Source organism: Wolffia australiana, chromosome 6 (genome assembly GCF_029677425.1).
Source record: "Wolffia australiana isolate 7733 chromosome 6, ASM2967742v1".
Lineage (NCBI taxonomy): Eukaryota > Viridiplantae > Streptophyta > Magnoliopsida > Alismatales > Araceae > Wolffia > Wolffia australiana.
In genome coordinates, this window is record NC_135840.1 from 1,830,213 (window position 1) to 1,851,844 (window position 21,632).

Below are 21,632 nucleotides of genomic sequence, written 5' to 3' on the forward strand. Positions count from 1 at the left end.
TAACAGACTTAATGTAAATTAGAAATTACATCATGGTATTTCGATATTTCCTTTTGTTTTGGAGCGAAAGAGGAAAATAGAAAAGCTACTATCGGATGCTAAACGGGTACAGTGGATCCGAAATTTGTGGTATTTATTCTGCTTCAATAAAAAAATATAAATATATCCTCTAAAATTAACAGATTGAATGTAAAGTAGATATTAAATAATGGTATTTTGATATTTCTTTTTCTTTCCGAGCAAGAGAGAAAAATAGGAAAACTACTATCGGGTGCTAAACGGGTACAATGGATTCGACATTGATCTGCTTCATTCAAAAATATAAATATATCCTCAAAAAATGAATGTTGTTGAATGTAAAATGGATCTTAGATTATGATATTTAAATATTAATTTTTCACTTCGAAGGAAAAAAACAAAGATAATTCAAAATTAATTAATCCGTTTTGGAATAATATTTTATAACTACATTATCCTCTAAAGGTAAAATCAATCTAAGATTAAACGGGTTGCTAAATGAGTTTATTGAATCCATTTATAAAATAATTTGAAAAATACAATAGTATACTCAAAATATATATATATATAGAATGGATATTACATGCTGCATTTCAGTAATTCCTCTCCTTTCGGAGAGCAAACCAACTATCGGGTGCTAAACCGGTTTGTTGAATCCGTTTATAAAATAATACGAAAAATAAAATATAATACTCTAAATATAAAACTGCTGAATATATATTACATTCTACATTTCCCAAATTTCCCACTTTAAGAGAGAAAATCAACTATCGGAAACTAAACGGGTTTATTGAATTGTCTATAAAAGCAACAAAAAATACAACAGTACACTCTAATATCGAATGGATATTACACTCCGCATTTCCAAAAAAAAAAACTTTGGGCGTGAAACAAAGAGATAGAAAAGCAACGATAAATATGAATTTCGCACAATAAATATGAATTGAATCAGACGTTTACAACTAAAATTGGAAACACTTAATGATAATTATATTAGTACGAGAAACAAAAAAAAACAGAGATAAATAAAAGATAGCAGAATTTTGAAAATAAAATTATGTATTTAAGTATAATTTTTCTATTCGAGTGAGAACAAAAAAACTAGAAAAGCAATTAGCGGATGCTAAATGGGTATGGTGAACCCGAAGTTCGTGAACATCTCTTCTGTTCCAATCAAAAGCCGCCACGAACCCCCAGGATTTGGATAAAATGGTGATAATAATAAGGGTTAATAGCACGGTACATCCCAAATCATGTCCAAAGTCTGCGAGTTAACCTTAGCTTTTTTTTTGGGTACGTTATATCCCAAACTCACTAAGTCGTCTGCGATATATCCCGGTGATGACGTGGAGTCCATCGTGGCTGCCAGGTGGATCTCTGGCTAGATTTTGACTTGGCGGAACCCACCTGGCAGCCACGCTGGATTCCACGTCATCACCGGGATATATCAACCTGCCAAGGGTTTTCCGATAAGAGAGAGAGGCATTCTAGAGAGAGAGAGAAGGGGAGAGAGAGAGGTTCTAGAGAGAGAAAGAGAGGTGTTCTAGAGAGAGAGGCATTTTGTAGAGAGAGAGAGAGGCGCCCTAGAGAGACCCGACCGAATCGAATCGCACAGGAGAGTGCGGGAAATTTATGAACAGAGAGTGAGAGGGGGGGAGAGAGAGAAAGAGAGTGAGATTTATCAAGGGTTCAAGAGAGAGAGAGAGGGAGGGGAGAGGGGAGGGAGAGATTTTCCTTCACTCTACGACGGAGATTATCCTTCACTCTACCCTGCTTCGAACGCTGTTGTTCTCTAGAACACCTCTATTTCTCTCTCTAGAACCTCTCTCTCTCTCCTTCTCTCTCTCTCTAGAATGCCTCTCTCTCTCTCTCTTATCGGAAAACCCTTGGCAGGTCGACATATCCCGGTGATGACGTGGAATCCAACGTGGCTGCCAGGTGGGTTCCGCCAAGTCAAAATCTGGCCAGAGATCCACCTGGCAGCCACGATGGACTCCACGTCATCACAGGGATATATCGCAGACGACTTAGTGAGTTTGGGATATACCGTACCCAAAAAAAAAGCTAAAGTTAACTTGCAGACTTTGGACATAGTTTGGGATGTACCGTGCTATTAACCATAATAATAAATATAGGATATGTAAAGAGCTTTACTTCAATTAGCGACGTGGGAGAATCCTGACGGTTGATAAGCAGAGAAAGTATTCATCGGACGGTTTAGCGCTTGAGGGATAGAATTTAAAGAACGTTCTTCAGCTTTAGTTTTCCACTGGAGACTAACGATGGCTGGCGACGGCGGGAACTCAATCGTCCTCGCTTGGTCAGTCGATCTTGCATTTTTGCTTGATTTTCTTGTTTTCTGATTGTATTTTTTCCGATTTTCTTGTTCGTTCATCGTATTTTTTGCTTGATTTTCTTGTTTTCTGATCGTATTTAGCAGTTCGTTGATTTATTCAAAAGTTTTGTCATTGAAAAAATCGTCATTTTTTGAGATGATTTTGGCGTATGGATCACAGGGGATCGGGGGAGGATGGTCAACTGGGAATGGGAAGCTGGGAGGAGAAGGATTGGGTGTATAGCGTGAAGTCTCTGGAAACGAAGAACATCGTCTCAGTAGTCGCCGGAAGTAGAAACTCTCTGGCGATTCGCGAAAATGGGAATGTAGGCTGATTTTTATCACCATTTTTAGCTTTTTTTCTTCGTTTTTTGTTGATTTTTGTCAGATGAACGCAGTTGTTTACTTGGGGATGGAACCAGAGAGGCACGCTTGGACATCCTCCTGACAAGAAGACCGAGAGTGTCCCCAGCCTTGTAGAAGCCCTTTCTGATGTTAGAATCGTTCAGGTAGGATCAGAACAATCATCTCATTGTGCATTAATACCTATAATTTGAACGATAGTTTTTCTCCTTACTTCAGTGGATTGGCGGATTTAAACTGCGCGTATTAGGTTCTTCGATCATAGTTCAATTTGAAACATGAGACAACAATCTCGTAGATTATACATACCCATCATTTGAACAGTGTTTTTTCCTCTTGAAGTCAGTGGATTGGTGGACTTGAACTACAAAATATTGTACTCGTCGATCATCTTTCTGTTTGAAACACAATCCCACTATCTCATTGTGTACACATATCCTCCATTTGAATTATGCTTCCTCCTCGAAAGTCAGTGTACTAGTGAATTTTAACCATCTCGTTTAATCATTTGAGACATGAAATGATCATGTCGTTTAATCATTATGCTTCTTCCTCGAAAGTCAGTGTACTAGAGAATTTTAATCATCTCGTTTAATCATTTGAGACATCTCGTTTAATCATTATGCTTCTTCCTCGATCGTGCCTCAGATTGAGACATGAAATGACCATCTCGTTTTGTTAACGTATCCTTTATTTGAACAATGTTTCTTCCTCTGAGGTCATTGGTGACGGATTTAAATTGTTAATCTTGTGTTCTTTGATCCACAGGCCGCAATTGGTGGGTGGCATTGTCTTGCTGTCGATGATCAAGGTCGTGCTTATGCGTGGGGTATGACTTTCTGATCTTCTTTGGCGCTTTATACTCTGGATGTCTTCTACAAAATTTAGTTTTTCATGATTTTTCAGGAGGTAATGAATATGGACAATGTGGGGAGGAGCCTATGTGGAAGGATGAAAACACCAGAAGCTTTAGAAGAGATATACCTATCCCACAACGATGCGCTCCCAGATTAGCTGTTCGTCAGGTGTGGAAAATTATCTCTTTAATCATTTGGAAACTCCTTTTGATGCTCTGAGTTCTTCGACATTTATCGTGCTCCAACTTAAATCATCATTATTGTTATTATAATTCTGACTGAAACAATATATATTTTCATGCTTAGGCAATCAGATTAAATTCTCTATGGGTGAACTAGTGCTTGATGAGAATTTTCTTCTCCGCCGAAATGCAAAGGCGATTGAATTTGACGTTAGTGTTCACGTCTGGACTTTAAAGTTGATTCAACATACGGTCCCATTTTTAGAAAAAAACCTGATTCTCAAAGATAAATCTGATTCTCATGTTACCAATTGATGGCAGTGGATTAATGCGTTATGATTTTTTATGTACCCGCAGAACTGTTCAAGTGATGGAATTCAGCATTAACATTCATGTCGACACATCAAAGTTGATTTAAATAATGTCCCTATTTTCAGAAAAATATGACTTTCATGTTTAGCCAATCACCTTTAAGTTATTTTCTCAGGTAGCCGCTGGTGGCACCCATTCTGTGGTCCTTACCAGTGAAGGACACGTGTGGACCTGGGGTCAACCTTGGCCCCCAGGAGACATGTATGCTTTCTTTTCAGTTTTCTTGCCATCATTCCTTTGATCAAATTCACCTTTATTTTTAACTTTTTTATATTTTTTATTTAGAAAGCAAATATCTACTCCTGTACGTGTACAAGGTCTCGAAAAAGTGAAGCTGATCGCCGTTGGCGCGTTCCACAACTTGGCTCTTACTGAGGATGGAACGCTTTGGGCGTGGGGAAATAATGAATATGGCCAGCTCGGAACTGGAGACACGCAACCAACATCACAGCCTATTCCTGTTCAGGGGTTATCTGGTCTTAACCTGGTTTGTGTTAAATGCATACCATTATTATCAATTTTAGTTAGTGAAATAAGTTATATTTTTAATATGTGCGATTAATATTTATTCCAAGCATCAGAGAACCTACAGAGTTGGTGGGTGATATGACCCAAGACCACCGCAAAGGGGTATTTCCTGTAATTCTCCCCACAAGGGGTATTTTGGTCTTTTAGAATGGGAAAAACTGTAATATTTTGGACACAGATGGATAGACACCTATGAGTCTATAAAATATAAAATAAGGAACCTCATCCCTACTAGTTTTCATTAGCTGGATGAATCTCTTTGTTGTTACGATGTGGTTAATCACTCTTTATACTGCATCTAGTCTATCAATACTCTGATTTATTTAAAATCCGTTTCTGGTCTAATTTTATTTTTGCAGGTTGATATTGCGGCTGGAGGGTGGCATTCTACTGCATTAACAGCTGAGGGGGAGGTGAACACTGCTTTAATTCTTCTTCATCATCATTTGTCATTGTGAACGCTTATGAGGGGGAGAAGAATTTTTTTTCTTTTCAAAAAAGAAATTTTTTTTCATTGTCTGAATCTGGGGTTTGCATCATTCTGCATCAACGGCGATGGACAATGATGACTTTGTCATTGTCTTGTCATCTCCTTGTCATCATCTAGTCATCGTCTCATCATTAATTCCACACCCAAAATAGATGCTAAAATTTCGGGGTGACTCTGATGAATTCATCGTCGTCTCTTTGTCTCCTCATTGCTTTGTCATGATCTCTTCGTTTTCTTGTCATTAGTCTCGTACCAAAAACAGATGCCGAAGTTTGGGGACAACAATGACGAATTGTCATTATCTCGTGGCCTCCACATTATCATCTTTTGGTTACTGTCTCATCATTGTCTCTCCATTGGTTTAATGTTGGGGATAATGATGCTTGTGTTGAATTCATCATTGTCTTGTCATCGTCTCATCTTCCTCTCATCCTTAGCCTCATACCAAAATCGGATACCAGAATTTGGGGATGACATTGACGATACTGAATTGCCATCATCGAGTCATATTCTCATCACTAGACTAGGACCAAAAAAGATGTCAAAATTTGGGGACGATGACGATGACGATGGATTGTCATCACTAGTCAAAGTCTGGTCATTTCCGTCATTCATCCCTTGTATCCCAAAATTTTGGGACAATGATGACGATGATGATGATGACAAATTCATAATCATGCGCCAACTCTATCTCATCATAATAGTTTTATCATCAATCAATCCTGGCATGCGTATTTTTAATTAATTTATTAAAAATCATACGGAAGATTTCTTTTCTGTCAAACATTTCTGTGAAAACCCCGGATGAATAATTTTGCCTCTCCAAAATTAAGAAGCATAAAACTAACTTTGCCCTAGGATCATACTTCCTTAATTTGAAACTGATCAAGGGGACCAATGCCACTGCAGGTATACGCCTGGGGGAGGGGCGAGCACGGAAGGCTTGGATTTGGAGATGACAAGAGCAGCAAGATGGTGCCACAAAAAGTCCATCTCTTGGATGGTCAACTCATTGCCCAGGTCTCTCTCACTTTCTTCCCCCTCTATCTTTCTTTCTCTATACTTTTATGAGGTAGTCTCTTAGTATCCCTAATCCCTATGAAGTGTATTTTAGTCATTTGTCATTTGGTGAGTTTCCCTTTAAATGGATGTAGATTCTCATGATGAATTCAGGCACAGATCCAGGCCTGTCGCGATTGTTGTTCTTCTTCTTCTCTCTCTCTCTGTATACCCTTCCAAGAACATTCCCCATGGATACGTAATCAATGCGTCCATCATCATAGCCTTTCTTTCTCTCCATATTCTTTAGGATTATACATCTTGTGAGTTTCTTCAATGGTAGATAGTCCGAATTAGAACCATATTCTTTCCTCCATTCGTCTTCTCTTCATATGGCTCTGTTTCTCTTGTATTATTTCCCCTTTTTATTGCTTTACATGTGTATCAATTCATTTTCTTCCCAGGAGGGAACCCCAGATTAGAATCATTCCCTCTTAACATTTCTTTCCTATTTTCTCTACTATAACTTCCTTTCATGTCTCACTCTTCATTTCTAACATGTAATTCTCTTCCCAAATTAGGACAAAAATAACTCCCTTTTGTTTCTCCATATTTTGCGCAATACCTTTTTTTCTCAACGGCAATTTCCAGGTGTCTTGCGGCGGGACCCACTCGGTAGCTCGAACGAAGGACGGTCGGATTTTCTCTGTGAGTATAAAAATCCAATGAGCATAATTCCTGGTCAACTGAGTCTCCGAAAGCTCTAGTCAACGAGGGCATAACTGTCTTTTCCTGCAGTACGGCCGCGGCGACCACGGGCGGCTTGGATACGGCAAGAAGGTCACGACGGGTCATCCGATGGAGGTCCCCATTGACCTCCCGCCGCCTCGAGGAAAGCCATCAGCCGGCTTCTGGCGCGTTGACTCGGTCGCCTCCGGTGGCCGCCACACCCTCGCCGTCGCCTCCTGGGTCAGCGCCGACTCAGACGATGACCTGCCCCTTGCTGACGTCACCCAGTCAACTCCTTGACTCTGTATATACATCAAACTTCCAGTTCAATCTGGCCTGTGATCTCTTCGGCTTTTGACGAGAGGAAATGACGAAAACAAGGGAATGGATTTGAAACAGTATTTATTTTGTGTGGCTTCGACATGGCAGAGCTAAACCCTAAACCCTAATCTTCTCTTTGTCGTTCCAATTTTATCGGATGTTCCGAAGGGACAAATTTTTGGTCACTAAAGAGGAAAGCAAACCACCGAGCTTCGTGCCAGATGAAAGTCCATCGTCGGTCTCCTTAACCATCCGTTGCGTCGTCTGTCATCCATTCCGACGTTTGTCTGTGAACAATCAGAAACCAGAAATAAAAGGGAGACAAGGTTAAATTGTAGGTCAATGCCGTCTCACCCAATCACCTTTCCCCTGCTGAAATCATCCAGTCAACTCCTTGACCCTCTACAACAAACTTTCGGCCCGGCCCGGTCTCTGCCGGGCTTGTGATTAAAGACAGTATTTATTAAAAACAGGGGAATTAATCAAAACACCGAAAACAAGATAATTAATTAAAACAGTAATTATATTTATGTGGCCTTTGCCTGGCGACATCGCAGGGGGGTCATGCTAATCTTCTCTGTATTGTTCCAATTTTACCGGTCGCTCTGCCAGGCTTGTGAATAAAAACAGTATTTATTAAAAACATGGGAATTAATTAAAAGACTGGTAACAGGAGAATTACTTAAAAACAGTAATTATATTTGTGTGGCATTCACCTGGCAACATCGCAGGGGCCATGCTAATATTCTCTGTATCGTTCCAATTTTACTGGTCGCTCTACCAGGCTTGTGATTAAAAACAGTATTTATTAAAAACAGGGGAATTAATTAAAACACCCGAAAACAGAATAATTACTTAAAAACAGTAATTATATTTGTGTGGCTTTCGCCTGGCCACATCGCAACAGCCGTGCTAATTTTTTCTGTATCGTTCCAATTTTAGTGGTCACTCTGCCAGGGTTGTGATTAAAAACAGTATTTATTAAAAACATGGGAATTAATTAAAACACCGAAAACAGAATAATTACTTAAAAACAGTAATTATATTTGTGTGGCATTCACTTGGCGACATCGCAGGGGCTGCGCTAATCTTCTCTGTATCGTTCCAATTTTACTGGTCGCTGTGTCAGGGTTGTGATTAAAGACAGTATTTATTAAAAACAGGGGAATTAATTAAAACACCGGAAAAGGAGAATTACTTAAAAACAGTAATTATATTTGTGTGGCTTTCACCTGGCAACATTGCAGGGGCCATGCTAATCTTCTCTGTATCTTTCCAATTTTACCGGTCTCTCTGCCATGCTTGTGTTTGAAAACAGTATTTATTAAAAACAGGGGAATTAATTAAAACACCGGAAAAGGAGAATTACTTAAAAACAGTAATTATATTTGTGTGGCCTTTGCCTGGCGACATTGCAGGGGCCTTGCTAATCTTCTCTGCATCGTTCTAATTTTACTGGTCTCTCTGCCAGGCTTGTGATTAAAAAAAATATTTATTAAAAACAGGGTAAATAATTAAAACACCGGAGACAGGGGAATTAATTTAAAACAGTAAATATATTTGCGTGGCATTAACCTGGCGACATTGCAGGGCCTGCGCTAATCTTCTCTGTATCGCTCCAAATTTAATGGTCTCTTTGCCAGGCTTGTGATTAAAAACAATATTCATTAAAAACATAGGAATTAATTAAAACACCGGAAACAGGGGAATTAATTAAAAACAGTAATTATATTCATGTGGCATTTACCGGGCCACGTCACCGGGGCCGTGCTAATCTTCTCTGTATCGTTCCAATTTTACCGGATGTCCGGAAGGGACGAAGTTTCGGTCCGCTTTACCGTCGGTTACGTCATCGGTCACCCGTCAATAGACATGGTCGTTCTGTTTTTTTGGTGCGAATTTGTGTGAATTGTTCGTTCTGTTCGGATTTCCGAACAGAGCAAAAACGAATTCGAACAGAACATCGAACAGACCCGTGTTCTGTTCTTTTGTTCGCTTTGTGCGAATTTTAGTCTAATTTTTTGCGAATGTGCGAGTTTTGTTCGTTTTTGTAAAAGAAAAAGAACCGAACAAAGAACAAGGGCCTGTGCGGTTCTTTTGTGTGAATTTTGTGTTTGTTTCAAACGAACAGCACAGAACGACCATTACTACCCGTCATTTGGAGAGTGGAAAATGGAAATTAGAGAAAAAGAGGGAAAATAAGGAGAAAATATAAGTGGGTAATATTATCTGGGGATGGGGGGCTGAGAAGAGAAGGGGGGAGGATACGGGAGATTGAGGGGGCCAATCAGAAGAGAGGAGGAGGACACGTGGCGGAAGGAGAAGAGGGGGAACATAATAAGAAGAAAGGAAGAGCGGAGAGATAACGGGCGCGAGAGAGAGAGCAGAGCGATGGCGGCGGCGGCGATGGCGACTGCGGCGGCGGGTTTGGCGGCGGCGGTGCCGGTTTGCGGCGGGCGGGCGCTCCCTCTCGTTGTTCTTCCTCGGCTCTCCGCGCCCAGGCGCAGGGCAGTCTCTTGCTCTCTCGCTTCCGGTATTTGTTCTTGTTATTGTTGTTGTTGTTGTTTTTAGCAGTCGCATTGGTGGAGTAATGTTGGGAATTTTTGGTTTTTTTGAGTTCTCTGTGGAGTTTGGATGGGATTTTCTGGATTAGTGGTGGGGATTGTTAGGTTTTTTTATTTCTCTGTGGAGTTTGGATGGGATTTTCTGGATTAGTGAAGGGGGTTTTTGGGTTTTTTTGATTTCTCTGTGGAGTTTGGATGGGGGCTATTGGATTAGTGTTGGGGATTTTTGGCTTTTGGAAATTTCTGTGGAGTTTGGATAGGAGTTATTGGATTAGTGTTGGTGATTTTTGGTTTTTTGATATCTCTGTGGAGGTTGGATGTGGTTTATTGGATTAGTGTTGGGGATTCTTGGATTTTTTAATTTCTCTGTGGAGGTTGGATGTGGTTTATTGGATTAGCGTTGGGGATTTTTGGATTTTTTAATTTCTCTGTGGAGTTTGGATAGGATTTTTTGGATTAGTGTCGGTGCACTGGTGGATAAGTGTCGGTGATTTTTTGTTTTTTATCTGTAGATTTCGGAGGGGGGACATTGGATAAGTGTTGGGGATTTTTGGGTTTTTTTATTTCTCTGTGGAGTTTGGATAGGACTTATCGGATTAGTGCTAGTGCATTGGTGGATTAGTGTCGGTAATTTTTGGTTTTTTAAATTTCTCTGTAGAGTTTGGATGGGGGGGATATTGGATTAGTGTTGGGGATTTTTGGGTTTTTTGATTTCCATGTTGAATTTGGATGGTGGTTTTTGGACTAGTGTTGGGGTATTGATAGATTGGTATTGGGGATTCTTTTTTTTGTTTTTATTTCGCCCTGGAGTTTGAATGGGCGCCCGTTGGTTTTAAGCTTTTCGGATGGGGTCTTGGTGATTCGGTGTTTCGATTTTCATGTTTTCGTGGGTGGTGGGGAATTGGTGTCAGTATAACTTTTGAGGAATTTATCAGATTGATTACTTCTCAGGTGGGGACTGGGGAATTCCGATTTAAATGTTTATTTTGAGGTCTAATTGTTGTCGGTATATTTTCTGTTATTTAGTATTGTGTGTGGATATTGGATGATTTTTCCTGGTTGAATGTTTCTCGGACGGAGTTGGTATTTAATGCATTGATTCAATTTTACCTTTTCCTCATAGTCTGGATTAAAAAAAAAATTGAAGGTGTCGAATTGGTTTTAAGTATTTTTTTAATGTCGATTACAATTTTTTTGCTGATGGTCGCGGATTGGTTTCAGTATATTTTTCATCATTTGGGTTTATTTGTGGAGTTTGGAGGATGTTTCCAGCTTGAATGCTTCTAAAATTGGGTCCGTCAGTGCTTTGATCTTACTCTTTCCGTTGAATCCCAATTAACATGTTTCTTTTGTGGATTTTGGAAGGCGTTGAAAATCTGAATGCTTCTCAGTTGGAGGTTGATGTAGACTGCCTACAAAAACTTCATAAAAATAGTTCTTCTAAGCAAAGATGCAATTATTTTATGATTTTAAAAAAATAAAAAGTAAATTTTATGATACATCTCTCTGGGGACAGTGAGCAACAATACAATATCGATCCATCATTTACTTATTCTTATCTCTGGTATTAACAGTGAAAATTAACTTGATATAAAATGATTAATTTTGTTATCTAAACATTTAAGTTATTAATATATCTATGAATTTCAGAGAATATCAAGTTTAATTTCACCTCTTTTATTCCAACAGATGCTCGCAGATTTTCCCGGCTCGTGGTGAAGGCAAGCTCATCTGAAGAGAGCTCCGGTGCCGTGCAAGCAGATGATCTCTTGGCGGACTTGAAGGAGAAGGTATTTAATTTCTCCCTAAAAATCAACTTTATTGCTTTAGTTTTAAAAAATAAAGGACTGAGGGCCCCGATCTGGCCCTTTAGTCCTTATGTGTATTTAACGATCATATATGTTTATCAAGATGGGAGGGTCACTGATTTTGTGTCTATTTCTTAAAAAAATAGTAAATTTAAATTATGCCAAAATTTGCAGTGGGATGCCATTGACAACAAGTCGACGGTGTTACTCTATGGTGGAGGTGCTCTTGTTGCAGTATGGCTGTCTTCCATTGTTATTGGAGCCATCAACTCTGTTCCGTTGGTGGGTTTCTCCTCTGCTTCTATCTCTTTTATTTGATTCGATCTCAAGGTTTCAGAAGTACAGATTTTGTGAAACTTTATCAAATTTGTAAATTGCTGATATCGGTATTAATGTAAGACATCTCAATGTTCGAAATACATTTTTGGTGAAAATTATCTGAAGTTTTTGTATGCTGATATCAATATTTAATGGAAACCATTTCAATGTTTGAGATTCATATTTTGTAAAAAATTAACAGAGTTCTAAAATGCTGGTATCAATATTCAGTATTAATCGATATCAATGCTTTCATTCTCATCACAGCTCCCAAAATTTATGGAACTGGTGGGTCTCGGGTACACTGGGTGGTTCGTCTACCGATACCTTCTCTTCAAGGTACATTACGTTGCCGTCTGTGTCATTCTGAATACTCTCAACTTTTTACAGTTTTGATTTTCGTTTGATTTTGATCTAGGTTTCCATTTTTTCTTTTATAAGCTTCTTATACATTCAAACCTTTTCGTGCGCAAACTTTTTCCTGTGTAAACTTGTTTCTTAAGTTGCTATGTTTTGGTTGTATTGCTTGTTTAGGTCTGTTGTGGATCAGAAGAACTAAACTAAATTAAAACTGCAAAAGTATTGAGATCTTGTTGTATAGTATTCTTGATTTTTTTTAAATCTCTCGAGCAGTTCACGGTAATTCCCAGTTTTGCCAAGAATTTCAAATCTCCAAGTTTAAACTGGTTGAATGGAAAATTCGGAAGGCCAGAAAAGCAAATCTTATGAAAAATAAAGTATCCCAAATGATGCACTTCACTGGTTCGCAAAAGAATTATAGTATAAGTTGCTGATAAAACATTGCTATGGTAATTTCAGTCGAGCAGGAAAGAACTGGCCACCGACATTGAAGAACTGAAGAAGAAGATTGCAGGTACCGATTAGTTATCACCGGATGATTTGTTCTAGACCTTCCTGAGCCATAATTGTATCGAAGACAGAGCAAACTCGTTGTGTAAAGACTGCCCCATCGTTTTTGTTGCAAGAATTTCTTTTGTCCTGTGCTGCCTCGTGAAGAAATTCGAAATTTCTCTGCCATCATGTTATTCTTGAGTGGAAATATGATTTTCATGTATAATAGTTCTGAAACCCCTGTTAAAGTTCTGATTTATATTGAATTTGTGAGAATGCAAGGTAAATTCATATCACTTTAGATTTACTTAAGAAATTACACAATTAGGGGTTTTTATCTTTCAACTTCGTGAGCATTTGGAGACTAACATTGTTTACTTATCAAGATATGAAGCAATAGCATATGAAATGGAAGTCGAATTGCCTTGAAGTTGAATAATAATTTTCTAGTCTTGAATTTAAACTATTTTTTTGGCCAATAAATAATTTTCTAGTCTGGCCATGTTGGGCCCATCTCTGTTTGACACCATCAAACAGAGATGGAATAAGATAATCTAGGGTGATGGTTGAATCAATAACCGCCTCGGTTCTGACATAATTAAATTAATTATCTTGTTCAGGACAGTAGGTGATGGGCAATAAAAGAAGGTGCTCCATCAAATTAATCTTGAAGAAATAAATAGTCGTGTTCACAATTCGTAATTAAAATTATCTTCAAATCAAAGTCTATTTTTATTCCGCAGGTATATGGGGAAAACCTCAGTTTCAGATATACTAGGGCATTTATAAATGGAATATGATATAATATCAGCAGAACAATAAGTAAGCAAATGTTTTAAATGGACTGAAAAACAGGCAGAAGCAGAAAGAACTTTTTAAGGATTATTGTGCAATGTCTTAATAAAAGGCATAGTAGCATGATCAAAGCTGATGATCCTAAGCTATGTCCTTCATGAGGTCTAATGAGGCTACCCATGGGATCAGTAATTGTATTAAACCTAAAATCCAACATTGACTTGATAGTCAAATTCAAAATTTACATGTGATATGGTAACAAAACAAAATTTACTCGCTTTTCTCACTTTTGTTCTTGCTTCTCGAAAAACACATGAACACACATGTTATTTTAACATAATTAAGAATTAAAATTATGAAGGAATGAATAAAATTTGGAATTTCCCATGGTCCATTATGATATCTCTAGATTCATATATTTTCTATATTTTTTTAAAAATAAGTTTATCTGGAAAATCATTTTTAGATGATAATATATATAGATCTGGTGATTAAAATATTTATTTATCAAGCTTTAAATCTGAAGCACCATCGTGTCTACATCTGAACAATTGAAACTTGGGCACATCAATCTTACTCTTTATTACTATATCATTATTTTATGATTATAGTGCATTTATTACTAAATATATTTTGACATTAAATGTAAAACCCTAACAAAACTCTTTGACTCCAAACAACACATGGCGCAAGGGGAAAATCAGTTGAAAAGGGCACAGAAGCTCTGACATTGTGGTGTAATCAGTAGAAAAGGCCATTGGGTCAAAAATTACTTTATAAAGTTATAAGTAAACATGTGAACTCATCAAAATAATTGAACTATTTTCATAGTTATGATGACAGTTGGGTTCTAGTGGCCTTGACATGGATGAAGATGAAGATTCCACGTAGCGGAAGACACACAATAGAATCATAACGGCATCATTAAAATCATGAAAGGAAGTACCTTTGCACATATCACATTCGTGATTTCTTAGATCCCAGAGCGAGACTAGTTGAGCTGCTCAAGTGTGCAGCCTCTAGACATATCAACGCAATCCTCGGCACATCGAATCTCCTCCTTGTCTTCAACGGGCCTCGTTCTTTCTCTATCGTCATCGTTACGTCGTCCCTATCGCATCAAGAGTGGAGAGGGGTTGTGAGGAGAAGGGAGAAGAAGGGGAAGGGCCCCTAAACAATTCTGGCATGGGTTAATTTCTTTCAGGGCCTTCCCTTTTTGTTACTAAGTGGGTATTTTTCATAAAACACCCAAAACTGAAGTATATTTTCCGACGTCCAAAAGACCATTTGCGTGTGACCCTCTAGGCCCATGTATCTGTCTAGTTAACGAATCCAAAGGCCCAATAACTGTTATTGGCATTCCAACTTAGTTAACTATATTGACATATAGATTAATTAATGTAATATTGATTTAACCCAACGATAGGCTGAGTCTCCAACACGTGGGGTGCCAAGCTACACCTCGTGTTCTAGAAGATACAAAAGAGTGTTTATTGATCACTCATGGAACCTGTTCGTCATCGGTTACAGTGTATGTATAGTCCCTCATCCACTTGACGCTCCTAGGATGACTTAGGGTATGGTCAACAATCAAAACCCTAATCCTTCATCCAAGTTAGTACCGATGCATTCGGAAATCATCGGAGAACTCTTCTCCAATATTTCACTGCCGCAGCCAGGACTTCATCGCACTTTCTTCCTTTGAGCTATCACCACTTATTCCGAAGGTGGACGATCCCATATTGACTACTCAATCGTCTTTGTGAACTTCTTGATACACCCGAACTAAGATCGTTTAGAATCCCCATAATTAGAGACTCGTTGGCCATAATCAAAGTGCAACTGTCTGTCCACAAGATGTCTTTGGTGTCTCAGGTCTAAGGACCACTTACACAATCATTACGTGAATCAACCTGATTGACAGTTTGGTATAATACCATTCAGGGATTCATACGGATCAATTCAATGAACTCTTTCCCCTAAAGAGCACCAACTATCTATTCTTAGTGTCTCCACACTAATGGCTATGGGACCAGCCGTACTCATCATATGAGTGAGGCTAGATAATGCTATTATATCCAGATACTTTGACGTCCTTCTCGCATATCCTTTGAAAAGGAATGTTTAGAACACATGCTTAGAGCCTAGTGATCTCTGTATTACGATCTCATCATAATTCACTAATTCCGATCATGTATACATGGACTTCATAATAAACATCACACGTGCACTATAATGAATATGTTCTATTAATGAACATGGAACAAGATGTGGAATGTGCGATTGGTTTTCTGGCCACATATTTTTTCATCATGTAGAAGGGAGCAATAGGGAGTAGTAGAGAGTAGGGAGTAGAGAATAGGTAGTAGTGATTAGTGAATAAAGTGTACGGAGTAGTAGAGAGTAGGGAGTAGAGAATAGGTAGTAGTGATTAGTGAATAAAGTGTACGGAGTAGTAGAGAGTAGGAAGTAGGGAGCAGAGACTAGAGAGTAGCGAGTAGGCATTAGGGAGTAGGGAGTAGAGAGTAGTGAGTAGGGATTAGGGAGTAGGGAGTAGGGCGTAAGGAGTAGGGAGTAGGGACTAATGGAGAGTAGGGAGTAATAGAGACTAGGGAATAGGGAGTAGAGAGTAGAGAGTAGGGATTAGGGAGTAGAGACTAGTAGGTAGTAGGGAGTAGGGAGTAGTGGAGCGTACCAAGTAGGGAATAGAGAGTAGAGAGTAACAAGTAGAGAAAAAGAGGGAGTACACAATAGGTAGTAGGGAGAAGTAGAGAGTAGTAGGAAGTACGTCGTAGTGGGTAGTAGGGAGTAGTAAGTAGGGACTAGGGAGCAGTAGGGAGTAGGGAGTACGGAATAGGGAGCAGTAACGAGTAGGCAGTAGTAGGGAGTAAGGAGTAGTAGGTGTAGTGAGTAGGAAGTAGAGAGTAGTAGGAATTAGGAGGGAGTAGTAGGGAGTAGACATGGTCGTTCTGTTCCTTCTGTGCGAATTGGAGCGAATTGTGTGTTATGTTTGGATTTCCAAACATAACAAACTTGGAAACGAACAGAACTTTGCACACACCCGTGTGCGGTTTGTATTGTGCGAATTGTGCAAATTTTTTGTAAAGGATTTTATAAAAAATTACATTCGATTCTTCCCTTTTTGCCTCTCCCATTCCCCCTCATACTCTCATTCTCTCCATCTCTCTCAACGACGGCCCGTACACACCCCATCCCCGTCTCTCTCTCATACTCTCTACTCTCTAGTCTCACCTCGCTATTCTCTGCTCTCTGCTCACTCCACAGAGCTTCGTGACATTTTAAGGGTATCCTCGCCCTTTCTCCTGGCCGATACGCCAGCTCTACGCCAAACTTGCAGCTCTAGCGCCAGATTCGGATGAGGATCAAAGTGGAGGCGGATATATGATGCTGGATTTTTTCAAATTTTTAAGTTTTTGGTTCGTTTTTTTCCAAGAATTTAATACATTTTTAAGTACGACTTCAGTTTGTTTTCTATCTTGATTTTCCCGGCTGTGTCTATTTTTAGTACGATGCTTGATTGTTTTGTCTTGTTTTTAGATCAATTGTTTTTGTTAGTATTTGATTGCTGAAAAAATTTATCTTGTATGTCTCTTTTTAGCTGTTTGAATCGATGGGTTTGCTTGGAACCGCGGTGTTTGTTCTGAAGGAAATTCGAACCATTTTTTCACAGACTCTTGTTTCTCTTTCCATCGGTGATGGCATTGACATTTTATAAGAGGGTTTTTTGAGGGATCAAGGGAGAGAGAAAATGATCAAGATACATGCATGGTTGTTGACAAAGCTGCTCTCTGTAGGATATCTGTTTTTCACTCTATTTAGGTTTCAGCAGAGTTGATGTTCTCCAGAATTGGTTATATGTCTCTGATGTGGTTCATGTAGAGAGAAGGTAATATAGGGTTCGGTCCAGATGGTAGAGATTATTTCAAATATTTTACTGGTCAAGGACTCTTGCTTCTCTCTCCTCTCTAGATTTGGGCAAAGTTTACATCTGGCCCAGATGTCATTATCTCCATTTACCACAGGTAAGTGTGGAATTCGCTTTGATATTACTCTCTCTCTATGTATAAATGTATTTCATACCCTCTCCATATTAGTCTCTCTTGTGTATACACCTCTCTCTCATACCCTCTCCGTATTACTCTCTCTTTCCATGTATACTTCCGGGACGCAGACGGGACGATTTTTTCGTCCCGAGATGAAAAATCGTCCCGTCCGAGATCTCCAGACAACCTATGGGACGAAAATTCATCCGCTGGCCACCGGACGGGACAGTTTTTGTCCCGTGAGACAAAAAAATCATCCGTCCGGGGCCCCCGGACGAGGGACGAACGAATCTAGGCATACAACCGCCAGATTCACATCCGACGGTTGAGATGTTGCCACGTGGCATCTGGGGAGACGAGGGAGGGGAGGAGCGGGGAGAGGGCGGCGGAGGAGAGGGGGAGGCCATGGCAGAGGAGGCGGCGGAGGAGGAGGAGGGCGCGGCAGAGAAGAGGGGGAGGCCATGGCGGAGGAGGCGGCAGAGGAGGAGGAGGGCGCGGCGGTGGTGGCCGGCGGAGGAGCAGGCGGCGATGGCAGCGTTGAAGGAGATAGCATCGGGGGAGGGGAGGCAGAGGAAGACGGAGAGGGCGGAGGGGAGATGGCCGCTGCGGGCGTAGGCGGCGATGAGGGATTTGAAGAGGAAGAGGGAGGCGGGGGAGGAGGGGGGAAGGGGAGTTTGAGCGCCGCTGCGGAGGTCGGGGCTCCGCCAGAAGAGCGTTTTTCATCCGGGATGAAAAAATTTGTCCCAGGAGGACTGGACGGTACGAAAAATCGTCCCGAGATAATTGGACGGGACGGATTTTTTGTCGGTGGATGAAAATCCGTCCCGTCCTTCGTCCCTGAGATTATTTCGGACGTAGATCGGGACGAAGTCCGTCCCTTCCCGTCCTTCGTCCCCGTCCGAGACGATCCGGAAGTATATTTCCATGTATAAGTCTCTCTCTCATACCCTCTCCATGTTACTTTCTCTCTCAATGTATAAGTTTCTCTCTCTCTCTCTCTATGTAGAAGTCTCTCTCCCATACCCTCTCCATATTACTGTCTCTGTCCCTTTAGAAATCTCTCTCTCATACCCTCTCAATATTACTCTCTCTCTCAATGTATAAGTCTCTCTCTCTCTCTCTATGTAGAAGTCTCTCTCCCATACCCTCTCCATGTTACTCTCTCTGTCCATGTAGAAATCTCTCTCTCATACCCTCTCCATATTCCTCTCTCTCTCTCCATGTATAAGTCTCTCTCTCATACTCTCTCCATATTACTCTCTTTCTGTGTATATCTCTCTCTCTCTCATACCCTCTCCATATTACTCTATCCTTACATGTATAAGTCTCTCTCCCATACCCTCTCCATATTACTCTCTCTGTAAGAAAAAATACATATCGGCTGCTGGGCAAGGACCTTTGTTTGTCTCTCCCTCTCTCTTTCTCTAGGTTTTAGCTTAGTTTATGTCCATCAATTTTGATTATCCGTTGCTGATGTGGTTATTGCAGATAGAGTATGATTAGCGGCTCGGCCCAGATGGGTGATATAAATTTTAATCAGTTACTACTCAAGAACTCTTGTTTCTCGCTTCTTTGTATTGGATCTCTCTCTGTCTCTCTAGGTTTCAGCTTAGTTTATGTCCTTCAGATGTGATTATCTGTTGCTGATGTGGTAATTGTAGAGTGAGTGTAATAAGGGCCTTGGCCCAGATGGGTGGGATAAATTTTAATCAGTCACAAGTTGAGAACTCGTGTTTCTCTCGTCTCTTTTCTTGGTTTTCTCTTTAAATGTTAGTATCAATTAAAGTGCATTTGAGACTCTGTTTTTTAAGATTTGGACTGTTGAAACCTTTATTTCCTCTATTAAGTCATAGAGGAAATAATCATTCTTGGTTGTATTTGGGAATTTTAATGTTGTAAAAAGTTTGTTTGTAGTCTTTTCCCTCGGTGTCTAACAATATTTTTTTATTTCATTGATGAAATAATCATGGACGTCTCTTTTGAAATTTGAATACTGTATTACCTCTGATTGAAATTAGATTCTCAATTGTATTTAAATATATATACATATATAAGAAGCTAATTTTAATTATGTAGCAGGCACCTAAGGTTTAAACTAATAGCAAGGATTGAGCAGGTGACATTTTCATTTTTAGTGAGGATAATTAAATGTTCTATTCTCTTTTTCTGTACATGGAATTTTTTTTAGTTGGTTGATGAAATCCCGGGCTTGGCCGTATTTTATCATTTTAAAAACATTTGTTCCTAAAGTTCGATCCGAATTCTGCCATGAACATCAAATCTGGGTTTATTGCTATATTCTAATCCCGACTTTGAACCTCAGTTTTGATTTGAAGTTTTTTATAATCAATCCCTCGTTTTCTCTGTTGATCTCTCTCTCTCTCTCTATATATATATATGTCTAGAAGGGCCTATCTCGGCTGTACGTTTCTGTTGATTTCTCTCTCTCTTTTGATCTATCTCCCTTTCTCTATGTTGATTGCCCTCTCTCTCTCTGGCTAATTGTTGTTTCGCAGGAGTCATCGCTGAGAATCTTTACTCTTTTTTGCCTTTCGATACAAAGCTTTACTCAGTGTTCTCTGTCTTCTTCATAACCATAAGAGCAATTCCTGAATTTGCCTCGGAGGCGTTTATTAAGGTGCGTATTTATGTGATAAATGGGACATGGATTGGAGAATTTTTATTTTTTTGTTAATTATCATATAGTTCACTTTTTTGCTTCTTCATTTACCCGTATGATGTATGAATCAACATTTCAACATTGTAGTTGTCATAAATTTCTTACATTTCGATTTATGAATCTGCTTGAACATTTGTACTTTATGAGTGCACATCAAACAATGTCGGAATTTAGTTTGGTATTGGATGAATTTTTTGAGTAGTATAAATTTACAATTGTAATTTAGGATGCCTAGGGCACCTCTATCATATGCTTCTGGTTCCCATGAAAGCTCTTCATCGTCCGAGGGGAGTGTTGGCCACGGCAGAAAGAAGAAAAAAAGAAAGAATGAATGCGCTGCATGGATACACTTCACAGAGGTGGAGCCAAAGGTGTTCACATGAAATCTTTGTGCAACCCGTACTTGGGGTCATGACAGTAGAGCAAAATAAGTATAGTTTCAGCACGGTCCTATGGCGACATTTGCAAAATGTGCACTGTAAAGAGTATAACGAGTTGAAGGCTCAAGAATGCAGCTCTTCTAACCAACCATCGGTGGCCAACATCTTTGATCAACAAGGTACTGATAAACTGTACTTCACTGGTCGCTCGTCAGAGACGACAAAAGAAGATCTTGTACGTTTCATATGTCAATCAGCCTCACCGTGGATCATTGTATGTAAGAAATATTTCATCCGATCGCTTTGATCCATCGCACAAGAGGAGATATCCGTTCCATCGACAAGGGTTGTGAAGGAAAAAGCTTTCAAGATTTATATTGAGTTGAAGAGCGGTATTCGTGACCAACTGGAGAGTGTTGATAGAGTGGCCATCACTTTGGATTGTTGGACGTCTGCGAATCGAATATCATTTACAGGACTCATCGTTCATTGGGTAGACATAGAATGGAAAATGTGTGAATGTGTCCTCGCTATACACCAGTTGGAGGGATCGCACACTGGGGAGTGCTAGAGCGAGATTGTGTTGGAAGTTCTTGCAGAATTTAAGTTGTGTGAGAAGTTGTGCGCTATTACGACAGACAATGCTTCCAATAACGCAATAATGATGGCGATATTAGAATGAGAGTTGCCGCCAGTGAACGCCCGTTTCACTGCAAAGAGACATGTCTTGTGTATTGCGCATGTGATCAACTTAGTTATGCAGGCTGGATTGAAGGCACTCAATGTCGTCGACGATGACCCTGAGTCAAGTTTCATTGACGAAGTAGACCTCACAAACCTTGATGATGTGATGGATGCAGAGGAATATGATTCTCCTGCTATTTCCTTAGGGGATGTTGTTCAACGCTTAAGAGAGGTGGTCATTGCTATAGGAGGATCGCCAAGGCAAGAGGCAAAGTACTTTACGTAATGCAGGC

General features: G+C 39.7%; 2 protein-coding genes, 1 non-coding gene and 3 pseudogenes across 3 annotated transcripts; 2 read left to right on the forward strand and 4 right to left on the reverse strand.

Moving 5' to 3' along the window:
* The first annotated feature begins 2,197 nt into the window (after positions 1-2,197).
* On the forward strand, positions 2,198-7,301 carry LOC144704737 (ultraviolet-B receptor UVR8-like). Its single transcript, XM_078577262.1, has 11 exons — positions 2,198-2,338; positions 2,535-2,679; positions 2,752-2,862; positions 3,485-3,545; positions 3,623-3,741; positions 4,243-4,328; positions 4,413-4,614; positions 5,015-5,068; positions 6,055-6,165; positions 6,796-6,852; positions 6,943-7,301. The coding sequence occupies exons 1-11, from the start codon at positions 2,301-2,303 to the stop codon at positions 7,171-7,173; spliced, it is 1,215 nt and encodes a 404-aa protein (XP_078433388.1). The 5' UTR covers positions 2,198-2,300; the 3' UTR covers positions 7,174-7,301.
* A 405-nt stretch (positions 7,302-7,706) lies between these two features.
* On the reverse strand, positions 7,707-7,822 carry LOC144705054 (U6 spliceosomal RNA; annotated as a pseudogene).
* Positions 7,823-7,880: 58 nt separating this feature from the next.
* Positions 7,881-7,994, reverse strand: LOC144705053 (U6 spliceosomal RNA; annotated as a pseudogene).
* A 402-nt stretch (positions 7,995-8,396) lies between these two features.
* On the reverse strand, positions 8,397-8,508 carry LOC144705050 (U6 spliceosomal RNA; annotated as a pseudogene).
* A 402-nt stretch (positions 8,509-8,910) lies between these two features.
* On the reverse strand, positions 8,911-9,012 carry LOC144705052 (U6 spliceosomal RNA). Its single transcript, XR_013581957.1, has one exon. It is a non-coding gene; the product is annotated as a U6 spliceosomal RNA (small nuclear RNA).
* A 533-nt stretch (positions 9,013-9,545) lies between these two features.
* On the forward strand, positions 9,546-12,884 carry LOC144704289 (CURVATURE THYLAKOID 1A-like protein). Its single transcript, XM_078576655.1, has 5 exons — positions 9,546-9,727; positions 11,448-11,548; positions 11,741-11,848; positions 12,152-12,223; positions 12,704-12,884. The coding sequence occupies exons 1-5, from the start codon at positions 9,586-9,588 to the stop codon at positions 12,767-12,769; spliced, it is 489 nt and encodes a 162-aa protein (XP_078432781.1). The 5' UTR covers positions 9,546-9,585; the 3' UTR covers positions 12,770-12,884.
* Positions 12,885-21,632: the final 8,748 nt, after the last annotated feature.

What these genes read in the sequence shown, in the direction of transcription:
- LOC144704737 (XM_078577262.1), top strand. Translation starts at nt 2,301, where the DNA reads ATGGCTGGCGACGGCGGGAACTCAATCGTCCTCGCTTG. An exon ending in AGGTCGTGCTTATGCGTGGG is followed by an intron (nt 3,546 to 3,622) that starts GTATGACTTTCT and finishes ATGATTTTTCAG; the next exon opens with GAGGTAATGAATATGGACAA. An exon ending in GGTTATCTGGTCTTAACCTG is followed by an intron (nt 4,615 to 5,014) that starts GTTTGTGTTAAA and finishes TTATTTTTGCAG; the next exon opens with GTTGATATTGCGGCTGGAGG.
- LOC144704289 (XM_078576655.1), top strand. Translation starts at nt 9,586, where the DNA reads ATGGCGGCGGCGGCGATGGCGACTGCGGCGGCGGGTTTGGCGGCGGCG. An exon ending in CTCTTGCTCTCTCGCTTCCG is followed by an intron (nt 9,728 to 11,447) that starts GTATTTGTTCTT and finishes TTATTCCAACAG; the next exon opens with ATGCTCGCAGATTTTCCCGG. An exon ending in CCATCAACTCTGTTCCGTTG is followed by an intron (nt 11,849 to 12,151) that starts GTGGGTTTCTCC and finishes TTCTCATCACAG; the next exon opens with CTCCCAAAATTTATGGAACT.